Source organism: Bacillus rossius (assembly GCF_032445375.1).
Source record: "Bacillus rossius redtenbacheri isolate Brsri chromosome 4 unlocalized genomic scaffold, Brsri_v3 Brsri_v3_scf4_1, whole genome shotgun sequence".
NCBI classification, from domain to species: Eukaryota; Metazoa; Arthropoda; class Insecta; order Phasmatodea; family Bacillidae; genus Bacillus; species Bacillus rossius.
In genome coordinates, this window is record NW_026962010.1 from 16,223,501 (window position 1) to 16,238,302 (window position 14,802).

General features: G+C 36.5%; 1 protein-coding gene across 3 annotated transcripts in view; it reads left to right on the forward strand.

The window, feature by feature from the left end:
• The window catches only part of LOC134541658 (polycomb protein Scm), a 77,590-nt gene that overhangs the window by 26,773 nt on the left and 36,015 nt on the right, over window positions 1-14,802 (forward strand). For all 3 annotated transcript variants that reach the window (XM_063385257.1, XM_063385258.1, XM_063385259.1), the window contains exons 6-7: window positions 7,021-7,255; window positions 13,047-13,232. In XM_063385257.1, the coding sequence (XP_063241327.1) occupies window positions 7,021-7,255; window positions 13,047-13,232 (421 nt within the window). The remainder of the gene's footprint in view (window positions 1-7,020; window positions 7,256-13,046; window positions 13,233-14,802) is intronic.

The window sequence follows — 14,802 nt, forward strand, 5'->3', positions numbered from 1 at the left end:
ACAAATGTGACAGCTGAAAGGGGGACGACACAAAGGGTCGGTACAAACAGCGTTGCAGAGTTTGGCGGCCCACGCGATGGCTTGTAGTGTTTGCTGGCCGCCGGCCCGCATGACGTTAATTTTAAGCGCTGACAATTTTTACTTCTCTTTTTTTTCCTGCACTTTTAAATCGTCCCGGATTATCCGATTCCCGAATTAGCGCGTCACGGATTAACGAGTTTCTACTGTAATAATAATGGAATAAATGGTTGACAGCCGATTAGGATAATTTTGCGTTGTAACTCACAAACTAAGCATCGGGCAGAAAAAAGCCTAGGCGTAGAAAATGTCCGCAGTGAAATTCTAAACAAGATATCTCCGTACATTATTCTTCTATCTTGTAGTGTTTTCAAATTATGGTCCAATCCAGCCCAGTGTTATTTTCTGAAACACTAGTTCTTAACATTTTTTTTAACCCACAAATAAAGCATCGGACTGGGGACCCGATAAAACCCACCGTCCAGCGACATTATCCAGCGTGACTCGGCTGGGGATTGATTTTGGATAGGTTTGGTTGACGGCAAGCGCTGGGAGGGGAGAGGCGAGCCGAGAATATGCGACTCAGGGGGGGGTCACTTCATAGGGCATAACAATCACATTTTTCTAGTTGCTATACAGTTTTATCCAACATCTGAGCACAAAAATTATAATCAAAATACCACGTTGATTAAGTAATTATTACTTTTGTTTTTAACATTTTATCAAATTTATGGCATAAATTGGTATTGTTGAAATGAAAATAATATATTTACTTAAAAGAAAATAAAAAAGTTTTCGTTGGCATGTTCAACCACTTGTTTACCCAACAACACCATAATTAATGGCGTCGGCATTGAATTAAGCAATATTAGGTTCAATAAAAAATTTCTAAGGAAATTTTGTTTCAATCATGTTGAAATAGTAATCTCGTTAAATAATAATGATTGCATGAACTACTTTATAAATCACTGTTATCAAACATGCCTGATTCGGCTACGTGTTGTGTTAACTACTGCTACAACAAGAGAAGAGATGATAATAATTAACTTTACTTTAAGTTTACGCTTGACGAAACTAGGTATGTGTAAATTATTAAAATGAAACAAAATAAAAGTTTTGTGTAATTACCAAATAGTGATGAGCATTTTGTTTTCATGCCCTACAGAATTTCCTCTTTTTAGGTAGTGTGTAGTCGCACATTGAGGATAAGCACACAATACATTAATACTTAGGTATTGTTCTAAATGTCAATGAGTCTCAAATTCTGCTCAAACTTGCTGCTTATGTACTTTAATTAGTCTAAATGTTTTGTATGAATTTTATTTTTAGGTCGAGAGGGAGGTGTGGGTAAAAATTTTGTATTGCGTATCCAAGTCTATCCCTTGATACTAATGGCATGGCATAATCCTGAATACATTGATCCTGTGGTAATGATGCTTGCTGTTTTAACATTAATTAAAACAGCAAGCATCATGTGCCACTGGATAAATCATACATGATCATGCCAACAGGATCAAAGGATAAACTTGGATACGTGATACGGAACAATTACCGGGGTGAGGGTTGCGATAAAATGAAGTGTTTTAAATTTTTATGTTGAAATAAAGGTTTTTTTTCCGTAACAATTGCTATACACCTGTCTTCAAGAAGTGAAGATACGAGAAAGATTTGTACTTTCACCTAATCTATAAATAATTAGATGCCATTGGTAACAGCTTCATTTCAGTTTTTGTGGAATAATTGTACATCTTAGGCAGTTAAATTTGCCAGAAATACACATTGCTTATGTTAATGATTAAATACTTCTGCACGTTTTTTTTATGCATTAGTTTTGTTTGCGATTTGTAATGCAATTCGGTAGGTACCTACGAAAATCCTAACCTTAACTTCAATCAACATGATTCTACTAGAACAGATGTTATTTCTTGGACATAAAAAAAGGCAGCAATTTATTATAATCCGAAAATATGTTACATGTTATGCATTTTAACAAATGTTATGCTACGTAAACAAAACATTTTTAACCGAAATGAGGTTAAGCAAACACTGTCCCGAAGGTAAGAAATTTACTTATTGTTTTAAAAATATTGCTCTCCTAAATCATTATATGTTACGTTTACCGATATTTAGTTAAATGATTTGCTTATAAGGGGAAAAAAAATAAAATCAATATTTTTATAAATATTAATGCATGCTCGAAACAAGTCACAAGCTCGCCAACATTCAGTTGAAGCTGGAAATTTCCCTACTATTCAAATTAGTGTTTTAAGCATATTAACTGCAAATTGTACTTTCTAGGATCAATGTTGTATTTAAATTAAAGTTTACTTATAATTTGAAACGTAAATCTTACTCCAGAAGGAACTTTATCTCGGTTTTAAGCCATTGCAACTTCGTTTTAATGTTTGTCAAGTTTGTGTTTTTGTATAGCAACTAGGGCATTTCTGAATAAAAAAAAGTAGAACTGCAATAGCATTGAGTGTCCACTCTGTACTAGTACTTTATTTACTCTATGATGCGACCAAGACACCCGGGTAGACGGGAGGAGTGGAATATAAGCGCCAGTGATGAGAGGGGCGATTAAGCCGAAAGGGGGGAAGTCTGGTGACCTTGAGTAGTTCACTCATTTCCGTCTGCACACTTCTCGTGGTCACGTGTGTTGACAAGCGGAAACATATAAATGTTTTGTTACAACTTGAACCTACAGACGTAATATTATTCGTTGTATTATACACGTTCATCTTTTTACTTTGGTATAATGTTTTAACATTAAATAGTAAAGTAAATCAGCTAGCGTATTTTTAATCTTTGCCGAGGAATTCCCAGTGGTTCAATACTTACGTGAACCATACTGTACCACTTTTGCCGTGAGGTAGTAAACAAGCCCCGGAAATGTTTAGGTGTAGCGGCCTCCCGACCTTTAACCAGAGGCTGGGGAATATAACACTTGCCGATCCGAGCCACACACACTCAGCAACTCGACACAGCGTTTGATGGAATAAGTAAAGACAACGTTTAACAGACTTTTTAATACGGCGCCACTGATTGCGCTAAAATTATTTTGGCGCAATTTTTGTATCCCACATGTGACCATTTATAATTTACTGTAAGCATGGATAACAAAGTTTAACCACTTTACACGATAGACGATTATTTATTTTATATTGTACGAATGCTAGAATCGTTTTTCACGTATCTGCTGCATACTTCTGCAAAAGACACGCTATCTGTAAGTACGTAAATCTAGAATTTTTATTTTGTCAATCAAACTCTGTACTTTGCGATTCATATTCGGTTTGAAGTATTACTATGGCCTTTCTATTTAGAAGACTTTGACCACAGAATCGTGTGTAACCGCACACTCTGCACTTACTTTGTTACGGACACTCAGACGAAGCAGATACTGTGGCTGACACCACAAGACTGGCAGCAGCTTGTGTGCCACACGTGTGTATGGCGGCGTGTGGCGCGCTCGTAGGCAGTGCGACAAACTGTGCGCGGCATGCGGAAAAATAAAAAATAAAATTCAACATTTAATATTTATCTTTAAAATTTATTATTTTTATTTTTTCACCCGCGTTTAGTGAAAACTGCGGATGCAAAGTCCGCACAAAGGCGGGCCGTCTATACTGTGCGTGCTTGCCGACCTATTAGAACACAGGTGGTGTTTTATGCCTTTTGACCTTGGTCACATCGAAACATCGCGGTTATGCAACAACGCGGGTAAAAGTTATGTCCCCCGACAACCGCGTTAAATAGGGAGTGTACTGTACTAATATATATTGTTAAATAAAAAAAAAACTAAGTTGGCTAGTTGTAGCAGACCAGTGTATGAAATTCTTATCTCCCAAAAGGTACTTTAATAGGTGTATTGGTACAGACAGAAACAAATAATGTCTTTGGTGAAAAATATGCAATGAATAATGACTTAAAAAAATAAGTTACATTTATAATTGTATAGAAAAATATGTATGACTATTTGTAGTTGGAATGATAATGCAAATAAGAACAATTTACATCTCAATTACACAATACCTTAAAAGTATGTTACATACCATGTTAGTCCAAGTTAATATCTTCATTAAGCTTTCAAAAAGAAATATTATAGAACCTCATTTATTCACCAATAAGTAATTCTAGGATGATCCCTATGATGAAGTGATTTCTTATCGAAAGTAGTAGTTTATGTAGCGCTAGAACACCTGTGAAACGTTTTGTATAGTCAGCTTTCGTCAGCAACAGTTCGTGAAGGGCTGAAACACACAAAGAAAATGTAGTTTCCGAAACTAGTTGTCATCGGCAACGGCAGTTCATGCAGGGCCGAAACATACGTAGAATATGTAGCTTGCGAAACTAGGGCCAGAACACACGTTGAATACGTAGTTCAGGTAACCATTCTTCATCAGCTGACTGGACATGTGGGTGACTATGACTTCTCTTTTGTAGATTCTTGAAGTTATTGGTGTAGAATACTTTATACGAAGTATGGATTAAAATAACTCCTTAAAATGGATACAATAAGTTCTTGCTATAATCCAAATAAATTCAACTTCTTTACTCTATGATACGCTGAATTAACTCAAAGAGAATATAAGTCTCTTTTTCATCAGGGGTATCAAATCATACTCATTTCCAAAAGTTTCAGAACTGATAACATTCGTAACTGAAAAACTGTGTTTGGCATATAGCAAATATTTAAGTTTTAAAACATTGAACAAAATTTTTTTTTTACCACTATGGATATAATTAAAACTTTTTCATAGAGCAGGATGATTTAAAATAGACTTTATTACTTTTACCAAACAAATTATTGTTCTATGAAATTGCTAAGAAAATAAACATTTCAGTTTTGTGGGATGTAACTCCACACAGCTTTCAGACAAAGAACCAGGGCAAAAATAAAGTACAAAGGAAAATATTGTTAATACTTAAAAAATATGTTAAATCACATAAAATAAAAATGTAAATTTACAACCAAAAAAGGAGAAAAAAAACCTAGGGGCTTTTTTATTACATAGCAAGAAAATAGTCAGAATAACTTGAAAATCATGAAATAATGTAAATTATGATTATAAAGTGTATAGCAAAAACACAAATACTTCTTAAAAGGCATGAAAAGATTTTATTTAAATGATATCAGCAAACCTGGTCAATGTATTGAACATGATGAAACAACATAATAAATTGTTACTTAAACCGTTTAACAAGTGGAGAGGGTGATATACAAGTAAAACAAAAGTCGTAAACCGTAGGAAACATGAGTATTGTTATGCATACTAACAAACTCTTTACATAAAAATTATTTCCAAATTACTTGCCAAACCATTTTCTGTCACTCAAATAACATTTTTTTTTTTACGAAACTGCAATTTACCAAATAAATGTTACTTATCCATGTTTGGCATAAGCCAGGAAATAAAACTGTGTTTAGTATCGCTGTTCGGATTCACATCTCCCAAGCCTGGAAGATATTTAATTTATTGATGTCTGAAAACCAATTGCTCAAACAAAAAATTACATGACAGCCTTTTTGTAAGTAACAGTGGTGGGTATGCAGTATCCAACCCCATCAATCTGGCAGCCAGTCTGGCTGTCTTATCAAGTTTGTTTCAATGGATAACCACACAGCACGAACTTTGCTAGACGAGAAGCAACCTGCAGTGGAATTATTGAAAGTGTTGTTAACTGTGGGCCAGTGGAATTGAGTTTCAAGTTTGTTTACTATTTTCCTTTGCTGCGACTAAAGCAATTTCTTTATTTATTTTCTGATTTGCTAAAATGCTGAGAAGATTTTTGTTGTTCGCAGTGTAACAAGTACAACTGCCCCAAAATAACTGTAGTTTCAATTTGCACTGTTTTGAAGTAACGTTGCCAATAAATTACTGCATTTTTTGAAGCAGCGCAGTCATAGTCTTTTTTTATCAATCTTAACTTTTTTTTAAATTTAGGCGTGTACACAAAAGGCAACGAAACTTGTGTAACATTAAAAAAATTGCAACAAATAAATATGAGAGAACCAATAACCATAGTTTACCCTTTTGTTTACAGCTATTCACTTCCGTTGTTGCCTAATTACTTGCCTAATTTAAATGGTGGAATGGTTTATATTACACAGAAATACTGTGTGTTCAGCTAATGTTTATAAAATGCCATCTTGCAAGTCAGGAGCAGCTCTGGCGAGAAAGGCCAGACATTGTCAAGGTTGGTTTAGCTCATGCCTACCAGGATGTGCTAGTGGCCAGTGGCACGGTTAGAAATGCATATAGTCATGCTTTAGTTAACACCAGTGTCAGCAATTATGTTTACAGGTAAAATAATCTTTCTTGTTTATAGAAAATGTTATGTTTATTCTTCTTTAATCATATCAGACAGTGAAACAGATCTTCTGTATTAATGAAATAATGATTATGCAACTCAGAAATTTTATACCAAAGGTCTAGTATGTATATAATGCGGCCTGTAGTTTTTTTACATTGTAATGTAATTTTATCTTTGCATATTCTCAAAAATTTTATTCTAACATATTTTGAATGTATTTAGATGTATAAGTAATACTGTAAATAAAATTTAATCGCAGCAGTACCTTGATTAAAATGGTAGTCAACGAACACTCTTCAGTAGTTGGTAAAAAATTATTTTGATTTACAGGCTCTCTCATAAAAAAATAATAATTTGATAGTGCTCTATTTTCATGGATATAATTTGGACATTACTTTGAAAGGTGGGTATACCATTAAATAAGTCCAGTTTACAAATGTCTGGAATAAAGAATGTATGTAGTGGGTTTTGTTTCCTGTTGTTGTTTAGTAATAAAGTTATTTTTTTTTTTTAAATATAAATCTCACCATAAAAAATAAAATAACTCAACAACTAAGCCATAATTAATGGCTAATAATGAAAAAAAAAAAACAACTAATAACTAGTTGAATACTTACGTACAAAGTCTGACTTAAAAATGTAAATTTCATAAATGTGTCGTTCATGTTGAGACTGTTATTTCAGAATCTTTCTTCGCCGGTGAATGAGTTTGCATCAGGAATGAAGCTGGAGGCTTTGGACCCCAGAAACCTGACCTCCACGTGCATAGCGACCGTGGTCGGCATACTGGGGCCGCGGCTGCGGTTGCGCCTCGATGGAAGTGACAACAAGAATGATTTCTGGCGCCTCGTGGACTCAAACGAAATCCACCCCATCGGCCACTGCGAGAAGCACGGTGGAATGCTCCAGCCGCCCCTGGGTAGGTGCACAGCTTGCGCTCCTCTGCCAAGCATACCGACTTCTTTATTCACTTAACTGCTGTAATTACTCGCTTGATCTTTCTTGTCTAGTGAGAACAACAGTGAACTTGAAAGAATAGATTTTACTTGTTTTAAGGTCCCCCCACACATCAGTCCATCTCCCAGTTCCGACTGGTCAGTCCAAACTGCAGTTGGGAAGCCTTCCCCACACACAGTCAGTTTTGTGGCTGCTGTTGGATGTATCGTTTCATCGTAGATTATGGAAGAAACTTTGCATGCTGCTGTTTCACTTTAAGTTATAAAAAAGGGGGGAAAATAGTAAAGCAACCAAATATATAAACAAAGATGTCTGCCACGACACTCAGCTGATGGACTGATAAGACTGATTTTTTGGACTGACAATTTGGACTGGTGAGACGCTGTTCCCACAAACTGCAGTTCGGACTGAGGGTTCTAGATTCCTCAGTTTAGTTCTAGGAAAGCCATCAGTTCATAAGTCCACTGTCTTTGGTTGCACATGATAGTTCCGACTGATAAGTCCGGACTGATCGTGTGTGGTGGTCAAGTTACTTAAGTTTCATTTTTCATTTAGTGTTGTAACTATTGAGAATGCCTACATATTATTTATTATTGTTATTTTGCAGGTATTTTTTTTCCAATATTAATTATAATTATTGTAATGTTTCATGCTAAAGTTATAGTGTTATAGTGAGCTACCTATCAATAGGAGTGTTAATTAATGCATATTTTTAGTTTTAACTTTTCCTAGTTTGTCCATTATATTTATTTTTATAATTTGATCATTCCTTTTTGTGCAAAGTCTGCCCTAGGCACACATTTCTTCTTGAATTTACACCTGAACACAGTTTGCGAGGTAGAAAGTATTCCATCAAATATTACTTGGAGCACTTTTTCTCTTTGGTGCCTTACCCATTTTGAATTGGAAGTTATAAGCAATATTGTTATTGCACGGGTTGCTGTTACTTAAACACGACGCAATTGTTTCCTGGGGCGCACCACATGTATTACTGGGCATGTGGACCCGACTACTCCTATCTCAGGGCCGTGACGTTGCCCATGTGTGACTCGGCTCGCAACCCCCTATACTACTTGCAATCTAACCTGCCAGCCCACTCTAAGCGGTGGGCACGCTCTCTCACTCGACACAAATGATGGTCGCCAGTGGGCTCTTAAGGCGAGGTTGTGTTTCCAAATGTTAATGCTCGTAGCTCAGAAATTAATCCATTAATTGTGAAGTATTGATATTTGTTTGAGGGTCGTACATTTTACTTAAATTGAAACTCCAGTAATTTTCAAAGGTTAATCAATACAAATATATTGTAATTCAACTTTGTATGAAAATATGTTTTTATGTTTTTCTTGAACATTCAAAGTAAAGATTGTAACAACCCAGATTACAGCCTTCCCCATGCAATCCAGTAATAATAATTTGTTATAAATTTTTGTCATATTTCAGGTTTGATTATCAAATGATGTAAAGTTTTTCCTTTTAGAAGTTATTGTGAACGTAATTCACCAGGTTTATTGTTTTTATTTTTATAATTCATAAGTTTGTTTTTCAAGTAATTTTTTTTTTTTTTGCTGGCTTCTTTGTGTGGGAAGACGTGCTGATGTAATTCTCCTTCGTTATTTCCACGACGGAGGCTTTGTTTCACACGCTAGGCGTTTGAGTCACAGTCACGGGAGTGTGAGAGTGAGAGACAAAATTGCTGGGTCGTGGGAACAAAAGTAAAAATTTAGTGGAAGTTTCTGTTGCCATGCGCTGCGATTGGCTGAGAATTACGTCAGCGAGCCCAGGACACTGCCTGCACAAAGGGAAGGAAGGCTGTAGTTAGTCATTGTCCGAGCACCGGGCTATGAGGTCGTGGTCGGGTGATGGCTCGAAGAACATAGTAATGTTCGTTCGTTAAAGTACAACTTTGCGACTACGGTCCGCGCGACGCCTAATAACCTTTCTTTAGGACATTTTGATAAATTAGAAATTTCTTTTTTTTTTGACCATAGTCATTGGCAAAGCCCACAGCCGTTGCTGCCCGGAACTTATCCGGGCAATGTAATGTAATTCGTAAGAAGAGTCTACGTGTTTTATTTTTTCTGTATGTAGATTTAAATATTTTTTTTTGTGTTCTGTTGTGCGGAAGATATTGTGATTTCTACATGAATAAAAAAAAAGGTAGTACACTAAACATTGCATATGAATTACTTTGTGACCTGCTACCAACCTGCATGTTTACTCATCACCTTAAGTTTGAGCTAGCAGGAAATGGTGAGTGGTAACAAAGTTTTGTTTTAATTGAAATAATATTTTTTTTATTATTTTTTATATTTCAATTATTGCATTATTTATAGTAATTCAAATTTAATTTTGATATTCTAGGTTGCATACGTTCATAATGTTGTTTTGTAGTTAATACTGCATACATCACATATTACTAGAGCCAAGATTATATGGTTTTATGCGAAATCGCGAATTTTCACGCGAAATTCATCCCAAACCGCGAAAAATGCGAAATGTTTTCTAACCACAAATAAACACCTCAATATTGATTTAAATAGTTAACTACCGACTATTGGTTGATTGACAAAAATTCCATATCTGTTTGTAGAAGAAATGGTCGTCATCCAACTGCAGTGTGGTGGTCATTTAACGCGTTAATTATTTATCTTAAAAAATTACAAGATATCACAAAAATTGAGGATTTCACGAAGAAAAAAAAGATCGTTATCGGAGTTAGGTTAGGGTTTTTAAACGCATCTAGCCACTAAGAGATCACGCAATATTAACAACTGACGATCGTAAACTAAAATTAACAAGTTAACAAACACAACAACGTGAAAAATCTCAGCGCCTTGTTTGCTGTATCCTTTGAAAAATACACGTGAACAAAAACTGCATTCATTAAATAAATACGTATGAAAATAAAATAAAAGCAAACATTGATATTTAATGAAATTTCACTGTAACACATTTTTGTGTGCTTGTTGAATAAGCAGTTTACCGTGAAGCCTTCATTTTCATTTCACACTTCACAGGCGAGAGAGCCAAAATCGTAACATAATCAAAGTTTTCCGATCGCTAATGAAAAAGCACCATATTGCAAGGATTTATTTATTTTACGGTCATTAAATATTTTAAATAACGCTTACCTACCCAACCCTCCCGGAAAATAAATAAAAACATTTATTTCACTGACCTGACATAACCTAACCTTTTACTTCGGGTTGAGTATATGGCTCTCTCGCCTGTAAAAAGTAGGCTTCCCGCGGTTTATTTTTTCGCTACAACTTCAGTAAATATTTTTTTTTGGTACCTCCGGGCTTTGTTTACAAATGACGTGCATAAATGAAAGCTAAATTTCTTAATCATGCCGAAAAATAAAGCTACTGCGGCATCACGTGCTGACGAGTTTAAGAATGAGGGATTATATGTCAGTGACGGAAAAATACTTTTCTGTAAATATTGTAATTGCCGTTTGGAGCATGAACGTAATGACACGGTAAACAAGCACATAATTAGCGACAAACATGTAAAAGCTAAACGATCCCCATGCACTTTGAAACGACAGCTTTCTATCCCAGAAGCAGGAGTGACGCAAATATGCGCAAAAAAACAAAAGGAAGATTTTGTTCTCGAAACTGTTGAAGCCTTTGTAGCTGCAGGTATTCCTCTTGAGAAACTTGACAACAGCAAGCTGACTGCATGGATGCAGAAGCATGTAAGTGGTGCTGGTGATCTTCCAACAGCGGATTGGATGAGGAAAAAGTACATTCCCCTACTTAGAGAGAAAAAAGAAGTGGAAATCAAGCAGCAGCTCTTGGGGCAAGATGTGGTCATACTCGCAGATGAAACCACTGACAAGAGTAATAATTGTGTTTTCAACATCTTGTTTAAAATTCTGAAACCAGGTGCTGAACAAGATGTTATCTTAGGGGCTTGTTGTGTCCTTGATGCAGCAAATGCTGTTTGTTGTTCTCGGGCAGTGATTGATGTATGCTCCAAATATGAAGTCAAGGAAGAAAACATAATTGCGTATGTTACAGATAGTGCCAGGTACATGACAAAATCTGCTGGCACCCTTTAAGGTGTATTTGGTGACCACATGTACCACATACAATGTTGGGCCCATAAAGTAAACATTCTTGGGCAGATCTGGCAAAACAACTTGGAAGAACTGAACCTCTTCGTTTGTAAGGTAAAGATGGCCTTTCTTAACACCAGAAAGAGGAGGCATGCATACCTTCAATTTCTTCTCCAGAAACATGGAGAAATCAAGGCTCTGGTCAAGTTATTCCCCATGCCAGTTGTTACACGTTGGAACACATGGTTTGAATCTGTATCATACCTCGCACTCCATCTGCACGACATTGTGGAATTCTTTGAGCAGCTTAGCGAAGATAACTCTGGTGTTAAATATATCAAGGGACTCCAGAAGGAAGAGTTACAATGTCTTGAGGCCACTCTTACATTTGTGGCTCAAAACTGTAACACCTTTGTAGAGCTAATTAATTTTCTTGAAGGAACAAAGTATCCTACTGCTCATCAGTTGTGCACAAAATTGAGTAAACTGCAAACTACTCTTGATGTCTTGGCTAAGGGAATATTTCCTGAAAATGTTGAAGACATTTTGGCTGAAATGAAAACTGTCAACTCTGCAGCCCTTAAAGAGCAGTTCAAGAACACAGCTAAACTCAGTCTTATAAAACTGATTGATCTGGTGAACACTGATCCATCTCGTCAACTATTTCTGGGAATCAGCGCGCTAATGAATCCTCAAAATGTAGGAAACATTCGTGTGGAGGAAAAAGAATTCCAGAAACATATTGGGAACCTACCTTTCCTTTGCAAGGTGCAGAAGACCTCTGTAGCGACAGGCTACATAACACTCCAAAACCTGGTTTCCCAAGAGCAGAAGAAACCGCATGTGAACTACATAGACATGGTGGACATACTATGTAAAATGAAAGCCGATTATTATCCTGAATTTGCAGCTTCTGCTTTAAAGTTAATATGGATACCTGCAACAAATGTGGACTCAGAAAGATCTTTTTCTAAGTATTCTGTAGTTGTAAGTGACAGAAGAAGATCTCTAAAACCAGTGAATGCTGAACTGCTGTCAATGGTGGCTTTTTCCGGAGCTTAATTATATTGCATTTATAGAACAAAATTTTAACTGTAGTTTCTATTTTAGTTAATTTAGACTCTCTCCTGAACTCAGGAACAGTACTTACCTGCATAAGAATACTGAATATTTTAGTTGTTAATTTTTTATGTACTCTCAACATAGTATTGTTTAATGTGCATATTTTAAGTCTCTAACCACGAATTATTGAAGCATTTGATCAAGGCAGCTCTGCTAGGTGTGTACATGTTATTACATGTGTTTTAATTTTTTATGACGATAAAGACGAAATCCACAATTCTTAATGACGAAAAGTCCTTTTTCATAACACCATAAAATCTTGGCTCTACATATTACACATCACACTATATTCATCGCCTTCTCATAACACTAGTTTTGAGAACACATGCTGTGGACTGGGACATGCACCTTGGTAAAAGTGGCTGCCTATAGCCCGGGCTGGGCCAGCTTTCCTCCACAGAGTTATTCTGGTGTCAAAAGTTGCAGGCATACGGTGTTAAATTTTGAGTTTAAGTGGTGTATTGACTGGCAAAACAAGGAAATAGGTGCAGCATCGTTACCGTCATTCAATGTTATAGTCTAGACGGGTGTTGTAAGCCGGTAATGCTGAAGGCAGCGTGTTGTGAAGGTTTCAGGATGAATGCTTCGTCGTGGCCCATGTTCCTCCTGAAGACCCTGAACAACGCGGAGATGGCGCACGCCAAGATGTTCAAGAAGGAGCCGGCGACTCCCAGCAAGAACTTGTTCCAGGTGGGCATGAAGCTGGAGGCTGTCGACAAGAAGAACCCTCAGCTCATCTGCACCGCCACCATCGGTACGTCCCTGACACACTTTAGCCGAGATACAATCTTCCGTAGAACAGCCGGTGGTAAGACAGTTTAAGACTGAATACTACTTTTTTTTTGTACATAGTTTTAAAATTTAAAAGCATTGTTACATTACAAGGGGAACCCAAAAAATTATCACATTTTTGTCATAAAAAATTGATTAACTTTTTTTTGCAAAAATCCTTCAGTCACCTTCAAAGTACTCTTCATTAGATACAATGTACTTGTCAAGTCTTTTTTACCACTGTTTGAAGCACCTCTGGAATTCTTAAACTTTGATATTCTCCAGTGCCCTTTGCAAAGCATTTTTTACCACCTCCAAATCATCAAAATGCTTCCTTTTAGATTTTTGTTCATTCTTGGGAACAGAAATAAGTCGCACGGTGCTAGGTCTGGTGAATACGTAGGGTGAGGAAAGACAGACCGCCCCTGAGAGGCCAAATAGCGGTTCACTCGTAAGGCCGTGTGTGCAGGGGCGTTGTAATGAAGGAACCAGTCATCTGATCGCCAAAGTTCCGCTCGTTTCCTTTGCACATCTTCTTGAAAACATCTTAAAACTTCCAAATTTAAGTGCTGGTTAACAGTCTGGCCAGGGGGAACAAATTCTAGGTGCACATTTCCACGAACATCATAAAAGACAGTGATCATCGTCTTAACATTCAACCTTGCTTGTCTTGCTTTTTTTGGTCTGGGGGAGTTGGGAGTCTTCCACTGACCTGATGCTTGCTTGGTTTTTGGGTCATACCTGTAACACCAACTCTCGTTACCTGTAATGATTTTTGTCAAAAAGTCTGGATTTTTTTTAATCTCTTTTTTTTTTCAAGTCCTCAAATTCAATCAAATGATTTTTTGATCCTGTTCGAGAAGGCGAGGAACAAATTTAGCGGCAACACGTCTCATTTACAAATCCTTGGTTCAAATCTGCTAGCATGAGCTCCAGCTCACTTTTGTAAAATTTCATCAATCATGAAACAACGATCCTCTTTGATTTTTTTGACAGATGTTTTCAACATTTTAATCATTTTGAGATGTTGAAGAGCACCCAAAACAAGCATGGTCTTCAACACATGTCACCACATTTAAAGCTCCCAAACCACTCAAAAACTTTTGTGCAGTTCATAGCTTCCTTGTTGAAAGCCTGTTCAAGCATTTGGTAAGCTTCTATTACCAATTTATCAAGCAGGAAACCAAATTTCAAATACACTCTATGTTCTTTTAAATCTGCCATAACGAATTCTTAGGATCTGCCATAATGAATTCACAGGCGGAACATGAGAACAGTAAGAGAAAAACAATACTACGATCAAATGTTAACCCACAAACTGACACCATCAAGCGGGAGAACTCTCTACTACGTTTACGAATGGCAGTGCGCTCTCAGTCCCTTTTTTTTTATCCCACCTCTTACAACAGTTATCTCTAATTTTGTTTCATGAAATTATTATTTTATTTTCGTAGTACTAATTTTGTATGGACAGTTTCCTTTGACATTGCTCACTAACACATGATATTCATGTGGCAATGGTCTCTGTTTTGATCACATGCCCTGGTATGTCT